The sequence below is a fragment of the Dermacentor andersoni genome, chromosome 8, assembly GCF_023375885.2.
Source record: "Dermacentor andersoni chromosome 8, qqDerAnde1_hic_scaffold, whole genome shotgun sequence".
In the NCBI taxonomy this organism is placed as follows: Eukaryota; Metazoa; Arthropoda; class Arachnida; order Ixodida; family Ixodidae; genus Dermacentor; species Dermacentor andersoni.
The window spans coordinates 15,729,159-15,743,461 of record NC_092821.1 but is presented as its reverse complement, the minus strand read 5'-3'; the positions used below and the strand labels follow the sequence as shown (position 1 = coordinate 15,743,461).

The window sequence follows — 14,303 nt, the reverse complement described above, 5'->3', positions numbered from 1 at the left end:
GCCCCGGATTGACACTCCTGGGTAAATCGGTAGCCACCTTTTCTTATCGAACTCTTCACTCTTCCACTTTCGTATTTCCTTTATAATCTGTCCTGTTCCTTTTTATTTCTCTTAATTGCCGAATTTCATAGCGGTTAGGGTTAACCTTGCTGGGTTACCAGCCTTGGTCAACCATATTTGGTTATAGCATCAGCGTTCTGCTGGCGCTGACAGCTCTTGCCTATGCACATTTCCTGCTGCGTCACCTTGTGTCGTGACTGACGCTGCTGCTGAAAAACGATGCATATGCTATGCTGCAGGCATCCTTCTTAACACCTGATAGTAATCTGAAAACGCTGCAGACCGATGGCGTACTTAAAGGGACACTAAAGCGAAAGAATAAATCAGTTCAGACTAATGAAGCATTGTTTGAGAAGCCTGGAGGCAGTCATCTCATAAAAATAGATTGAATATTGGATGAGAAAATGACGGTGGAAATATCAGTATTTGAATTTCGCGCCGGAATCTCGAAGCCGGTACGTCAGTGTGACGTCAGAGATTCCAAAGAATGTTTTCGCATTTGGGCCGCGTTGGCTGAGTAAAGGTTCCCGAAACCATGCCATGTTTATTATTTGGTTCCTTTAGAACACACTCTAGTCAATCTGTACCGCTATATATAGTTGGTAGGCCCTAGAAGATGCCATCAAAATCCAAGACGTCACAGCCCCCAGGTGCGGGAACTTAAGTAGGTGTCGCCACCCGTATTTCGTTCTTGCGCTTTTTCTGGCTTACCAAACGTCTTATCATTGCAAGAGTGGTGTTTTTGGTGTTGTAGAACGGTAACTTACTGATGCAGAAGAAATCATTTTTCACTTTAGTGACCCTTTAAATTCGTCTCAAAGAAGCACGAGCATTTCCCTGAATTTCATGTCACTAACAGTGATGATGGAGAGAAAAAATCTAGAACGACCTCACCGTTTTAATGCAATTAGAATTATTTGCCTACTTCTGGCATTTTGAGTCTGTCTGTCTGTCTGTCTGTCTGTCTGTCCGTCCGTCTGTCTGTCTGTCTGTCTGTCTGTCTGTCTGTCTGTCTGTCTGTCTGTCTGTCCGTCCGTCCGTCCGTCCGTCCGTCCGTCCGTCCGTCCGTCCGTCCGTCCGTCCGTCCGTCCGTCCGTCTGTCTGTCTGTCTGTCTGTCTGGAAGGGAAACAGAGGGGGCTCGGTGTTCTTTAATTACGACCATATAAAGCAAGCAGGTAGTTCAGCTAGCGCTGGTTGAATTTGAAGTGTAGAAAAATAATCAAGAAAATGGGAAATGAAATTGGACTCAGATAACTTGTCACCGGTGGGGAGCGAAACCACAACATTCGCACTACACGTGCTATTGTTACGGTTGGGGGTTCAATCCCATCGCTCGTGATCCGTTGTCAAGATTGGAGTCGGGCATGAATTAGAAGGTAGCTGGCCCATGCCGTCGTCCAACTTATCCACGCTGAGGACGTTGCTGAAGGGAAGGACTGCTTCTCATCGAGAACGAGGAATAAGGGTTTATTTACAGTATTTATATCAGTCTAACATGACTGTTTGAGAAAGTACATCAGTCTAACATGACTGCTTGAGAGAGAGTGACTTGAGCAGCCGCACAACAGCGGTTTTTAAACACTCTGTCCTCTCCCGATACAAGGTGACGCGAACGTTCGTTCAGTCATTTTAAACAGGCCGCCTCTCTCCGGGACGGGTTGCACACACAAACGCACACAGGCATACACACAGGTGCGATGGTCCGGAGCCGACGTCAGAGGGGCTTCGTAGAACTTGGAGCCGTTCCAGTAGTAACCGTAGTGCATGCATCACTGTGAGGTGTGTTGTCTCTGCCTGGCGAGCTGCCTTATCACACGCTGACGCACTCTCCTCAAATAAGCAGTGTGCTGAAGGCGTGGTAGGGAGAAGAAATGTACAATGCGGCACCGCACTGCCTTAGCTTTCGTTAGTGTGGAGCGAGTGGAAGTTGGCGGTGCATTTTGTGCAGCAGTGTCATCCTCCTGCTCACTATCTTCGCTGTCGCTGTTGTCGTCACTGCTACACGAGCCGTCAAAAGGATCACCTTCTTCAAGGCACAGGTTGTGGAGCGCTGCACATGCTGCAATAATGGTAGCTGAACGCTTGGGGCTGTAATGCAGAGTTCGATACCTTTGAAGGCACCGAAATCTGCTTTTCAGTACCCCAATGCAGCGCTCCAGAGCTGTCCTCATTGAAGAGTGTGCATGATTGTAAGCCCCCTCTGGTGTCTGGAGGCTTGGATGGCCAGGCACAGGGGTCATCAGCCAGGGCTCAAGTGGGTAGCCACTGTCACCTGTGCAAAAATAAAAATAAAACCGTGCTCAGTCTCTGCATTTGCCCGCTTCGGATAAGACGGCTCACCAAGCAGAAACTCCCCAGGACGAAGTAGCCCTTGTTCGGCAATTCTCCTCCGCAGGAATGAGTGTTTCCAGCAAAAGGCGTCGTGAGTGCATCCTGGTCGCCGCAGATCAATAGCGAGGATTCTCAGTTTTGAACCTGAGACCTGCAAATATACAAAGGTAGTGTAAACATTGACACATGCTGGAGACAAACTAATGGGTAGAAAAAAAAAAGGCATGGCTGTAATGCACTCTTAAATTTCCATAAAAGCAGCACACTATTGGAACATATGAGCATAATTTTAGTAACTATTCATGTTAAGTTTTTGCAAAGATAGTGAAGGTGACATTCTATATGTTGCCTTTCCGAGCATCCCTGTTATATACATTAATTTTAACGTCTTTCATGCAGGGCCACAATAACCGCATTGCGACGCACAATGCAATATATTAAGGTAATGCGGAAACCTCGGCAGAATTTGTTTCTCATAAGTATCGTTAACATGTTACCCGACAATGTCAATGACGTCTCCTCACTACGATTTTGAGTGCATTCAAATTTAAGCATACAAATGCACGCAATCCACGTAGGCGGCTGAAATACGCGATTTATGATTTGCTTTTAACGAGTGCACAGACTTGTACTTACCAACATCGTGTTTAGGGCGTAGTAGCCCTTTCTGGTCATGAATGCCTGCGTTTCACCGGGGCTGAGGCCTTTGGGCTGACTGATGGCAACGAGGGTTCCATCGATGCAGCCAACAACACCAGGAATTCGGCCGCGGTGCAATAATTCTGCCACTGCCTGCTGCTTTTCCGCTGGCGTGGACGGAAAGATTACCCACCCTCTTTGCTTGCCTACGCGAGTTATAGCTAGTGCTACTGCGCTGATGCAGCGGCTCATTGAGGATTGCGAGAGTTGGATGGTCACCTCACTGCCGACAGAAGTCTGAAAGCTCCCGGTCGCAAAAAACCGAAGCGCACAGAGAACTTTCGCTTCTGTCGGCAGTCCGGTCGGCCCCTTCGTCCCGATTTCGCCCTCAAGATCAGCACACAGCCTACGCACCAGCGCCTTACTCATCCTGAAATGGCGGCGGAAATCCTCCTCCGGCAGATCGAAGGCATCTTCCCTGTTTCTAGGTCGTCTCTGCCCAGTGCGGCCGCAAAGAGCCGCGAAAAGATACGGAGTCATGGGCGCCGCCATGTTTGTTTACAGTGGTTCCCGCGAAGTGGACCTACTCGGCGCGGTTCTTGTGCCGGCCGGCGAAACGGTTCCTTTCGGCGCCGTGGCCACGCCCCGTGACGTAGGCGAAAACTGCGGAGCCGCCTCCGGAAGTTTTTCGTCACGCCGGACGTGACGACGGTCGGCCAATGAGAGGAGGCGAAAGGAACTGGTTCTCGAACGGAACCGCAGTGGGATCTGGCCCCAGATCTGTACTCACACGCAAAAGTAGTGATTTTTGGAAGGCTTATGCAATGTGTTTGCAGCTGGTAAGGAAATAGTAAAGAAGGCAGGCCGTTCAATTTCGATATCCTGTGATATGTCATGATAAACGATATCAGGTGGCTTTCCACTACACTATAGCATATATGGTTTGGTTCAGATTGGTGGGTTGAACTTCCCCAAACAATTCAGTCTTTGAGAGATGCCATACTGAAGGGCTCCACTAAATGTTTTTTAACGTGCACTGACATCTCGTGCAGTGCATGGACCTGAAATATTCCGCTTCCATCGAAATGCGATCTTTGTGGGCACATTCAAACCCACGCCTTCCACATTAGCTGCCGAGCACCGTAACCACTGAGCCTCCGCAGTGGTGATAATTTATATGGAATGCATATAATTGAATGCCATATTTGTAAGGTGCTGTTGTCTTGCTGTTAGCCCTTTTATTTATTTTCATTCCCTCATTTTCTTTACGAAGCAGTCAAGGTGACATCAGCTTTTCCCAAGGATGTCCATCTTATGCATATGTTGTCGTGTGAGAGTATCGGCAATGTTCTGTTCAGTAACAATTTATACTGCACTTATATTGCAATTCGTATTGTTGTCTTTTTTATTTGTTTAGATCTTTGAGTGCTTATTACTGTTGTATTTTTCCATTTTTAATTTTTATCCTTGAGTGTGGAACACAGTTTCATCTGCACCGTGCTGTTTCCCCTGTGCACATGTTGTATGGGGCCCTGAACTTAGTCAGGTGCAAGGCTGCACCTTTTGTTTGGGGTCCTTTAGTTTCTATATAAGGAAACAGAATAAACTTCAACAACTTCAACCTCAACTTTCAGTACTATGACTGCTGTTTCTGGTCCTGTTTTCCTTTTGCATATGAGTTACATTCTAGTAATAGCTGCTGTTAGAAGACCTAACACAACTGCCTAGTTTGGTATGAATAACTGACACTGAAAATAAAATCTTGCTTGCGGCTATTTATGATGCACTGAGCCTCTTCAGCAGTGGTCATCTTCGGCACAATCTTGGTAGAAATGAATAACACTGCTGCAAAATGTGCTCGACTGAATTATGAAGACAAGATAGCATTCTTTGTAGCCAAATTATATGATATCACATGCTGGTTCTTGATGACTTTGCTACTTATACAAAAAATCACAGCGGAACTTGTCTCTACGCAATGCCTACAGCAAGAAGCTGTGGCCAAATGTATGCACTACTGCCATAACATCACAGAGTATTTGGCTGAGATAGGACAACACTGCAAAAGAGAATGGTATAGTGAGCTAAAATAACAAATTGCAGTTATTATTGGTTGTACACTGCCCAGAGCCTATCACAGCTGACAGGATTAACTGTGTCATAACATCACAGAGTATTTGGCTGAGATAGGATAACACTGCGAAAGAAAATGATATAGTGAGCTAAAATAACCAATTGCAGTTATTATTGGTTGCACACTGCCCAGAGACTATCACAGCTGACAGGATTAACTGTGTCATAACATCACAGAGTATTTGGCTGAGATAGGATAACACTGCGAAAGAAAATGATATAGTGAGCTAAAATAACAAATTGCAGTTATTATTGGTTGCACACTGCCCAGAGACTATCACAGCTGACAGGATTAACTGTGTCATAACATCACAGAGTATTTGGCTGAGATAGGATAACACTGCGAAAGAAAATGATATAGTGAGCTAAAATAACAAATTGCAGTTATTATTGGTTGCACACTGTCCAGAAACTATCACAGCTGACAGGATTAACTGTGTCATAACATCACAGAGTATTTGGCTGAGAGAGGACAACACTGCAAAGGAAAATGATATAGTGAGCTAAAATAACAAATTGCAGTTATTATTGGTTGCACACTGTCCAGAAACTATCACAGCTGACAGGATTAACTGTGCCACGACATCACAGAGTATTTGGCTGAGATAGGATAACACTGCGAAAGAGAATGGTATAGTGAGCTAAAATAACAAATTGCAGTTATTATTGGTTGTACACTGCCCAGAGCCTATCACAGCTGACAGGATTAACTGTGTCATAACATCACAGAGTATTTGGCTGAGATAGGATAACACTGCGAAAGAAAATGATATAGTGAGCTAAAATAACCAATTGCAGTTATTATTGGTTGCACACTGCCCAGAGACTATCACAGCTGACAGGATTAACTGTGTCATAACATCACAGAGTATTTGGCTGAGATAGGATAACACTGCGAAAGAAAATGATATAGTGAGCTAAAATAACAAATTGCAGTTATTATTGGTTGCACACTGCCCAGAGACTATCACAGCTGACAGGATTAACTGTGTCATAACATCACAGAGTATTTGGCTGAGATAGGATAACACTGCGAAAGAAAATGATATAGTGAGCTAAAATAACAAATTGCAGTTATTATTGGTTGCACACTGTCCAGAAACTATCACAGCTGACAGGATTAACTGTGTCATAACATCACAGAGTATTTGGCTGAGAGAGGACAACACTGCAAAAGAAAATGATATAGTGAGCTAAAATAACAAATTGCAGTTATTATTGGTTGCACACTGTCCAGAAACTATCACAGCTGACAGGATTAACTGTGCCACGACATCACAGAGTATTTGGCTGAGATAGGATAACACTGCGAAAGAGAATGGTATAGTGAGCTAAAATAACAAATTGCAGTTATTATTGGTTGCACACTGCCCAGAGTCTATCACAGCTGACAGGATTAATAATGTAAAATAAGGGTAGTAACAAGAAATGTACACAAAGTAATCTAGGCTATTTTGGGTAATATGACATAACAAAGTGATGCAAACAGAAATGAATGAAATGCAAATATTCTTGCCACACACAAAATGAAACGATTGTCTGGAGTAGGTGGTTTGGATAATATAGCAAAATAAAAAGATGTAAACCAAAATGAATAAAATTGAAAGAACTTTGTCTACACACAAAACCTCAGTTGTCTGGAATAGCATAATAAAGTAGGACGGCAATAGTAACATTTAAAAAGAACCTTTAAAACTTGTAATGATAGAAGTGGAATAAAATAAAATATCAATGACGCTATTTCGCTGGAGGTTCAGCGCTGATAGGGGCGACGGTGGACAGCCACTGCACTTGCTGCAGTATCAACTGCCCTGTAATTGCTAGCCGCTCCGCTGCAACAACAATACGAGCCTGGTACGCAGATTCGTTGGCCAGTGTGTTCTCTTGAACAGCTGCCATCCGCTCCAGTGCAGTAGCCTGGCGTGCTTGCGAGTCAGCCAGTGCCTCTGTAGCAGCAGCCAGGCGATGCAGGGCAGCTGATTGGCCCTGCATCGTCTCTGCCTCTCGCTGAAAGGTTGTCGCAACGGCACCCACCACGTCTTTAAGCTGCTGCACTTCCTGTTTGTAGAATATCACTGACTGTTATATTACTCTTTCTTGCTAACAACCATGCAGCAAATGGAATATGTACATACAGATTTGATTTCAGCTGCCAAGTCTAAAGACTGTTTATAGCCAGCAGCAATTTCTGGCAGGAAATCTTCAGCAGTTGGCCTGCGCGATGGTGTGCACCACTCCTGTTGCTGGCTTGTCCCTGAGAATACCCACAGAAAAGACAATGTTGCAGCGCTTCACCTATGCAGTCTAGATCTGATCATCAGATAGCGGTTTATAGAATGGCATGCAATAGGGAAGCTTGATATCACTGGTGGCGAATCGTGTGCATTGCTGAACTTACGTGACAAGCCACTCGTACCGGGTCGATCTCCAACAGAAACGCGTGATGTATATCGTCGCCCTCGTGGAGTGGCTTGGTCAGCAGGAGCTGTGGCGGGCTGCACAGCAGTTGCTGGAGTAAGCTGGGGGCTTGGAGCACGCCCATCCAGGGATTGTGCAGAAGACGGCAGGGTGCTATCCTGAGCACACAAGGCCACCACAATGAGCAGCGGTACTTTGACTCCATGGTCTGCTTGAATAACCTCAATAACTAATATATAATTGTAGCAAAGTGTAAAATTAATGAAAACCAAATAGGCTACGTTTAAGTAAATTTTCTACCTCTTCCTACTCTCGTCGCACAGAGTGCTCCAAGCTGGCGTAACCAGCTTACTTGATATAGAAAATTTTCTTCAGCTGTCGTCGTTTCTCCTCTTCCATCAGGGATGGGACGCCGTAGACGTTTGCATTTAGAGAAAAGACTTTATGTACGCAATATTTACATCGACAGCTATTTACAGTGGGTCTGACGTATCAACTCAACATAGCCGATAGTGCATAACACCGTTCGTACGTCATGACCCTTCGGTTACACTGGGACCGGCGCCTTAACTCGCCAGAGCCGAAAGTGCAGAGCACCTTTCCTGCGCGCGGAACCCCCGCGAGAGGTCGGGAGCCAGGTTTTAACCCTTCAGTTGCGCCTCCCAAATCCCCTCACGGCAAATCATGACACCCCAGTGACCTGATTGGGTCAACTGGGCTTTCACTAATTGGACACTCTCTCTCTCACCCTCTCTCTGCGTTCCTTGGAAGGTTCAGAGAGATAGAGAGAAAGGAACCACCAAACGACAAATAAACAAATAACATCCCAAAACATCCTGCTCTGCGACATGTATGGGAAAGTCTCCCAACACTTTGAAGAACACTTACGGGGAACGAACATCTGCGTCGCCCCGTCCTAGCACCTTAATTAAAACCATCGCGCACTGCGTGCCGCGAAGGGCACCCCTGCCGAAGCGCACGCACCGATTCACCATCTTGTGCATGGTTCGTCTGCACCGGCGGGCCCATAAAGCTAAGTGCAGAGATGGATTGTGTCTCCGGTGCCAGCCTGCATTTCAAGAGACCGCGCATCGGGTCACCGATCCCTCTGGCTTTAAGTTGCCCCTTTGTACCCCAGGCATGCCCATTGACGCCCTAATGACGCTTTGCCCGTGGTCCGTCCCAGGCAGGGCGCCTCCGTCCGCGCTTCCGGGCCAAAGGACCCCCAACGTCGCACCCTTTCCTACGTTTCAAGACCGCACGTGCGACAGGTTAAGATTTCCCGAGGTGGCGGCGCGGGCTATCTCCCGCCAAAGAGCGCCTCCCGACTCATTACCAAAGCGCCCAGCTGGTTTTACTCTCGGCGAAGCCCGAAAATAGCGATCTCCCACAATTCTGGGGCGAAATTACCTCTCAGCGTCCATGCCGTTTGTCAACATCCTTTACAGTTTAGAACAAAATATATTTTCTTAACATGGGCACTCGACACAACATGTTGAAAATGCTTGCAGTTGAATTTTTGCCAAACTGAAACTGGATCAATTAGACTGCATAATTGCCCTGCAACGTTGGTCTGCATAAATAGTCTCCCAAAAATGCATGTGCGCTGTTGTATATATACAGTGTTCAATTATAATGCATCGGGAACGTTGCACCTGACTATATCTGTTTATTACTACTCAAAATAAAGGTGCATTCACAGTAAACAGAAAATTACTACTAACTAATGGATGTTTTTTTTTTTTCAAATGTCGTAAAATGGACCGAGAAAAGTAACGCTGAAAGCATACCATCAGTTCACCAAATAGTTAAAACGTAGTCACTGGTCTAAGGATCGCGATTATTTGCAACCACCTCCATTTACTTTTGAAATTACTTCTGTTAGGAAATATGCAGTTCATGTCGAACATACCTCTTCGAAAAATCCGTCACACACGCCTACTGCACTTGAGTGGCCGACAAGATCGAGGATGCGGCCCCGCAGCCCGCACAGACGGCCGCCGCCGGTACCCCTAAGGAGTAAACGAGCCGCTTGTTACGCAAAAGCAAACGTGCACTCTGGATCATTGCACTCACCTGTGTTCAGCGGCCACGACGGCTGCGTCGTGGCGGGAGTTATAGACTTCTTTCTTCCAGAACTGCCGCCACTGGTCCGCTGTTTTCATTGCTGGCCCCTCTGCATTTAAAATCTCTGCGAGCTCACGCCACAACCGCGCTTTGCTTGCCTTCGTAACTTCTGGCGTCAAAACAGATGACCCTTTCACGAGCCACGGGTGTTGCTCCATGAACTCTACAAGCAAAGTACGCTGTCGCGGCGAAACATGGGGGCCAAGAGGCCGGCGAGTCGCTGCTTGTGCCATTGCGAATCTTCGTGTCAGAAACGGAACCAAAGAGCAGACGAAACTTCAACGCGCGCGCCAAAGAGCCCACAATTTCCCAGATGGCACCGCGCGCGCGGTATGCGACACCATCTACCGACAGAAAAGAGAAACATGTATCAAAAGAAACGTCAAAATAGTTCTTTACTGCACTCTCTTGCACGTACTGTGACTTCTTATTAAATAATATGTATTACCATTTATTTGTGATATTTGATTTCTTTTTAAAACAACCTATCCTTTAGTGTACGGCCCCCGAAAAAGCCAGGCAGTCGTGGGCCGGGCTCCCGCGAGGTCGGGCGCTCGCCGATTGGCCGTTCGCTTCCCCTTCTTTCTCCTCGCGTTCTTCGCTGTCGTCATTTTGACGTCACTCCGAAAAGGAACGGTTCCGAGACGGAACCGAAGTGGAATCTGGCCCCAGGTAGCGCGTTGTCTTGCGTCTTGGTCGGTGCGTGGGAAGGAGCCTGGGTCGGCGTTCCCGCATCAACTCCCCCACCCGTAGCAGATCAGGTCGGCGTTGTGCTGTTGCGCACAAAGCCTGCTTCGTCGAACTCCTTCAGTCACAACGGCGACGAGGCTAGAGCGCAACGGTGACGGTTTCAGCACAAAGCCTGCTTCGTCGAACGCATCCTAGCTGAAGTGACGGAGAGTGGAGGATGCGCGTATTGTTCATGACACAAAGTCGACTTTGTCACGCCGTGGCTAGAGCTTGGCGGCAGAATTCCAAGATGAGGTTGCCACCACTGGCGTAAATGGCTGGCAAACTTGCACTGCAGCTGGCCGTTCTTAACACTATGCGCTGCCAGTTGTGCTACAGCGACGGCCATCAATCCGTCGCTATACTTCGGTAATGTGTGTGCTACATCTAGCCCCAGGAACGTTAGCCAACGCCACTCAAAGCCATGGCGGGCCTATGTGGAACACCCTTTCTTGCCCGACAGCGTCACGTAACACGCGAACTTAGGAAAGCAGGCACGTGGCTAAGAAACCCTCGTATGATATCTAAGTTCATCAAGGCTACCATGTTATAGACCTTCGCTATGAATGAACGTATCGATTCATTGAGATAGGAGACGCTAGCTATGAATGAACGCATGATTCATTCATAGTGAGCGTCTCGAACTTGGCAGCCTCGATGCCATTAAGGTAGTACAAGAAGGTTTATTATTCACGCGCCTGCTCTTCTAAGTCCGAAGTCCCAAGGCTAGATGCTCTTGCATAAATACCTAAGTTAGTGAACGGATTTATTGCCACCGCTAGTAGCACAATTCTCTGTGCAGGTTGTCGGTTCGGTGCCCACCGGCGACAGGTAATCTTTTCCTCCATTTCCATTTTCTTCGTTATTTGTGTAAATTTTTTTAATTTAAATTTAAATTTCGACTGCAGCTAATTAATCCTACGCTTTTCTTCGCATCAATACCTTCTGGCTTTTATAGTTGTATTTATCTATCTAGCCCCTTACGCCGACACAGTGGCGCAAGTTGTCTATCAGCTTGGGCCAACAGGTTTGCGTTCGTGGTAGCGATACCGTCGTAGTCATTCAACCGTCGTCATTTCAGATTCGTCGTCTGAATGTCGTCATGGCATCGTCTACGCGCCTTTTACGCCGACTAGGTTCGGCAAATTGTATAAGAGCCTGGGCCACTAGATATGTGCTCGTGGTTTTGATGCCGTCATAGACGTTGCATCATCCTCATTCCAGCTTTGTCATTCGACTCTCGTCACGCCATCGTTCTCGTACCTTGGTCATGATCCCATTGTCTCCATACTGTTGTCATGTCATCGTCGGCATACAGTCATCATCGTTTCGTTGCCATACTGCCGTCGTTGCCATACTGCCATACTGCCATCGTTGTCCTTCCCTCGTCGTCACTCCACTTTTCTAGTATCCTGGACCAGTGGCGTAGCCAGAAATCTCGTTCGGGGTGGGAGGGAGGGAAACCACTTTGCAGCTCGGTCTCCTCCTTATAGAAATTGTCGAGGGATCAAATACATTAACCTTTAATAATAACTGCGTTGCCATTGGCAAACATGCTGCAAACGAATTTTGAACGCTACGCACTGCCAAGACAAGTAAAATATGTACTTTTTTATAAAAGAATACACTAGTATGTCTCAAAAATTCTGCCCGAAATAGCTGATATCAATGTTTCCACGTTTTCTGTATATTTAGTAAGTAAAGCAAGCATTACACCAACTTTAAAACTAGATCAGTTTCAAACCAGCAAAGCAGGGCATGTCGCTGATGTGAAAAATGTAAAGGTCATGAAATGAATTAACAAGTTCAGGACAAATATGTTGAGAAAACTTTGTTAGCCTCCCTGCGTTTCTCTCATTTGCATGCATATATATATATATATATATATATATATATATATATATATATATATATATATATATATATATATATATATATATATATATATATATATATATATATATATCTGTGAGTCAAGAACCTTGTTTGCATTTTTCTACATGTGCAACAACCACGGGAAAATCTCAATGACGTTGTACTTTGTTAGAATCTATTGCGCAGGAGCAGCTGTCACCGGTCGGGTATTGTCAATAATTGCTGCCAATTTATAGTCGCAACAGAGGGCACAAATAAAAAGCGGGAGTTCTGCAAAATATACGAAGGCGAGTCAAATGAAAGTGAGCCAATGCGAATATGTGACAAACTGGATACTTTATTTAAAGGTAGCCTCAATGAGCATTTAGACATTTGTCCTACTGACTAACGAGTCGCGTGATTCCAGTCTCTTAAAACTCATGGGTTGCTGCTTAAAAAAGACTGTAACTGTCTGCTTCACGTTATCGTCCTACACGAATCAGATTCCCTTGAGCTGTTTTTTTTTTTTTTCCAAATGCTCCAAAATGTGGAAGTCGCAAGATGACATCTCTGGGTTGTATGGCGGATGTTACAGCATTTCCAACTTAACTTTGCCAGTTTTGTATTAACCATGTCAGCGACGTGGGGACGGGCATTGTCGTGGAGCAAGATGACCCTATTCCTGAATTTTCCACGTCACTTTTTCTTGATTGCGACACGCAGCCAATGCGACATTTCAGAATATCGGAAACGATTGATAGTCTCTCCAGGTTTAGCAAATTCTATCAATAATGGCCCCTGACGATCGAAAAAAATTCAACAACACCTTTCCGGCAGAAATGACGGCCGTTGCTTTCCTTGGGAGTGGCGAATTCAAATGTTTCCAGTGTAAGCTTTGCCGTCGTGTTTCAGGCTCGTAGTAGTGGCACCATGATTCTTCCCCGGTCACAATAGCAGACAAAAAGTCGTCACCCTCATCGTGAAGCCGGATTAGATGAGTCAAGTCAGCGCCGAACCTCTCCGTCTTCTGGCGGTGGTTCAAATTCTTGGGCATCCATTGGGTACACAAGAGCCGATAATCGAGATGTTCATGAATTATGGTGGGACCCGAACTGTGATTGATGTTCACACGGCCTGCCAATTAATCGATGCTTAGCCTCCGTTCTTGCCTAATCAGCATTTGCAATTGTGTTGGGGGTGATTGCACGGTGGCTTTGGCCCGGTCTTAGATCGCCTTTGCAACTTTCACGTCCTTCTTTGAACCGTTTGCTCCACGCTTCACAGTGGCCAATGAAATGCAATGTTCAATGAACACGGCAACCATACGACGACCAATTTCCATTTGGGAAACATCGCCATCAGTCAAAAACCTCACGACACCACGCTGTTCAACTTTTGGAGTGTTTATGTCACACAACCAAGTTCAACCCAGTGTATGAGAGCATTAAAGAACATTTGTCGTCACACCTGCAAGTCACTTTTGTAAAAGAGAGATGCCTCTGTGCCACGCGGATGCCTCGCAGATAAGGAACCAAAGCATTACTGCGCAAGCTGGGTTTCCTCACTTTCAATTGACTCGCCTTCGTACATTATAAATGCGAAGATACAATGGAATATACAAATGCGACGATCATCATCATCATAATCAGCATCATCATCATCAGCCTGGTTACGCCCACTGCAGGACAAAGGCCTCTCCCATAATTCTCCAAGTACCCCACTCATGTGCTAATTGTCGCCATGTTGTCCCTGCAAACTTGTTAATCTCATCCGCCCACCTAACTTTCTACCGCCCCTGCAACTCTTCCCTTCCCTTGGAATCCAGCCCGTAACCTTTAATGTCCATCGGTTACCTTCCCTCCTCATTACATGTCCTGCCCGAGCCCATTTCTTTTTCTTGATTTCAACTAACATGTCATTAACTCGCGTTTGTTCCCTCACTCAATCTGCTCTTTTTTTATCCCTTAACGTTAAACCCATCATTCTTCTTTGCATAGCTCGTTGCGTCGTC

The 14,303-nt window shown here is 45.9% G+C and overlaps 1 protein-coding gene across 1 annotated transcript; it reads right to left on the bottom strand.

Moving 5' to 3' along the window:
* Positions 1-5,806: 5,806 nt before the first annotated feature.
* LOC140219990 (uncharacterized) lies at positions 5,807-10,377 on the bottom strand. The gene is made up of 5 exons (XM_072290145.1): positions 9,659-10,377; positions 9,495-9,594; positions 7,563-7,740; positions 7,300-7,418; positions 5,807-7,222 (listed from the first exon to the last, which is right to left on the bottom strand). The coding sequence occupies exons 1-5, from the start codon at positions 9,940-9,942 to the stop codon at positions 6,902-6,904; spliced, it is 1,002 nt and encodes a 333-aa protein (XP_072146246.1). The 5' UTR covers positions 9,943-10,377; the 3' UTR covers positions 5,807-6,901.
* Positions 10,378-14,303: the final 3,926 nt, after the last annotated feature.

Excerpts from the sequence above, each read along its gene's own strand:
- LOC140219990 (XM_072290145.1), bottom strand. The coding sequence starts at position 9,942 with ATGGCACAAGCAGCGACTCGCCGGCCTCTTGGCCCCCATGTTTCGCCG. Across the intron at positions 9,595-9,658 it reads GTCGTGGCCGCTGAACACAG|GGGTACCGGCGGCGGCCGTC; the intron begins GTGAGTGCAATG and ends TTTACTCCTTAG. Across the intron at positions 7,741-9,494 it reads GTGACGGATTTTTCGAAGAG|GATAGCACCCTGCCGTCTTC; the intron begins GTATGTTCGACA and ends TTGTGTGCTCAG.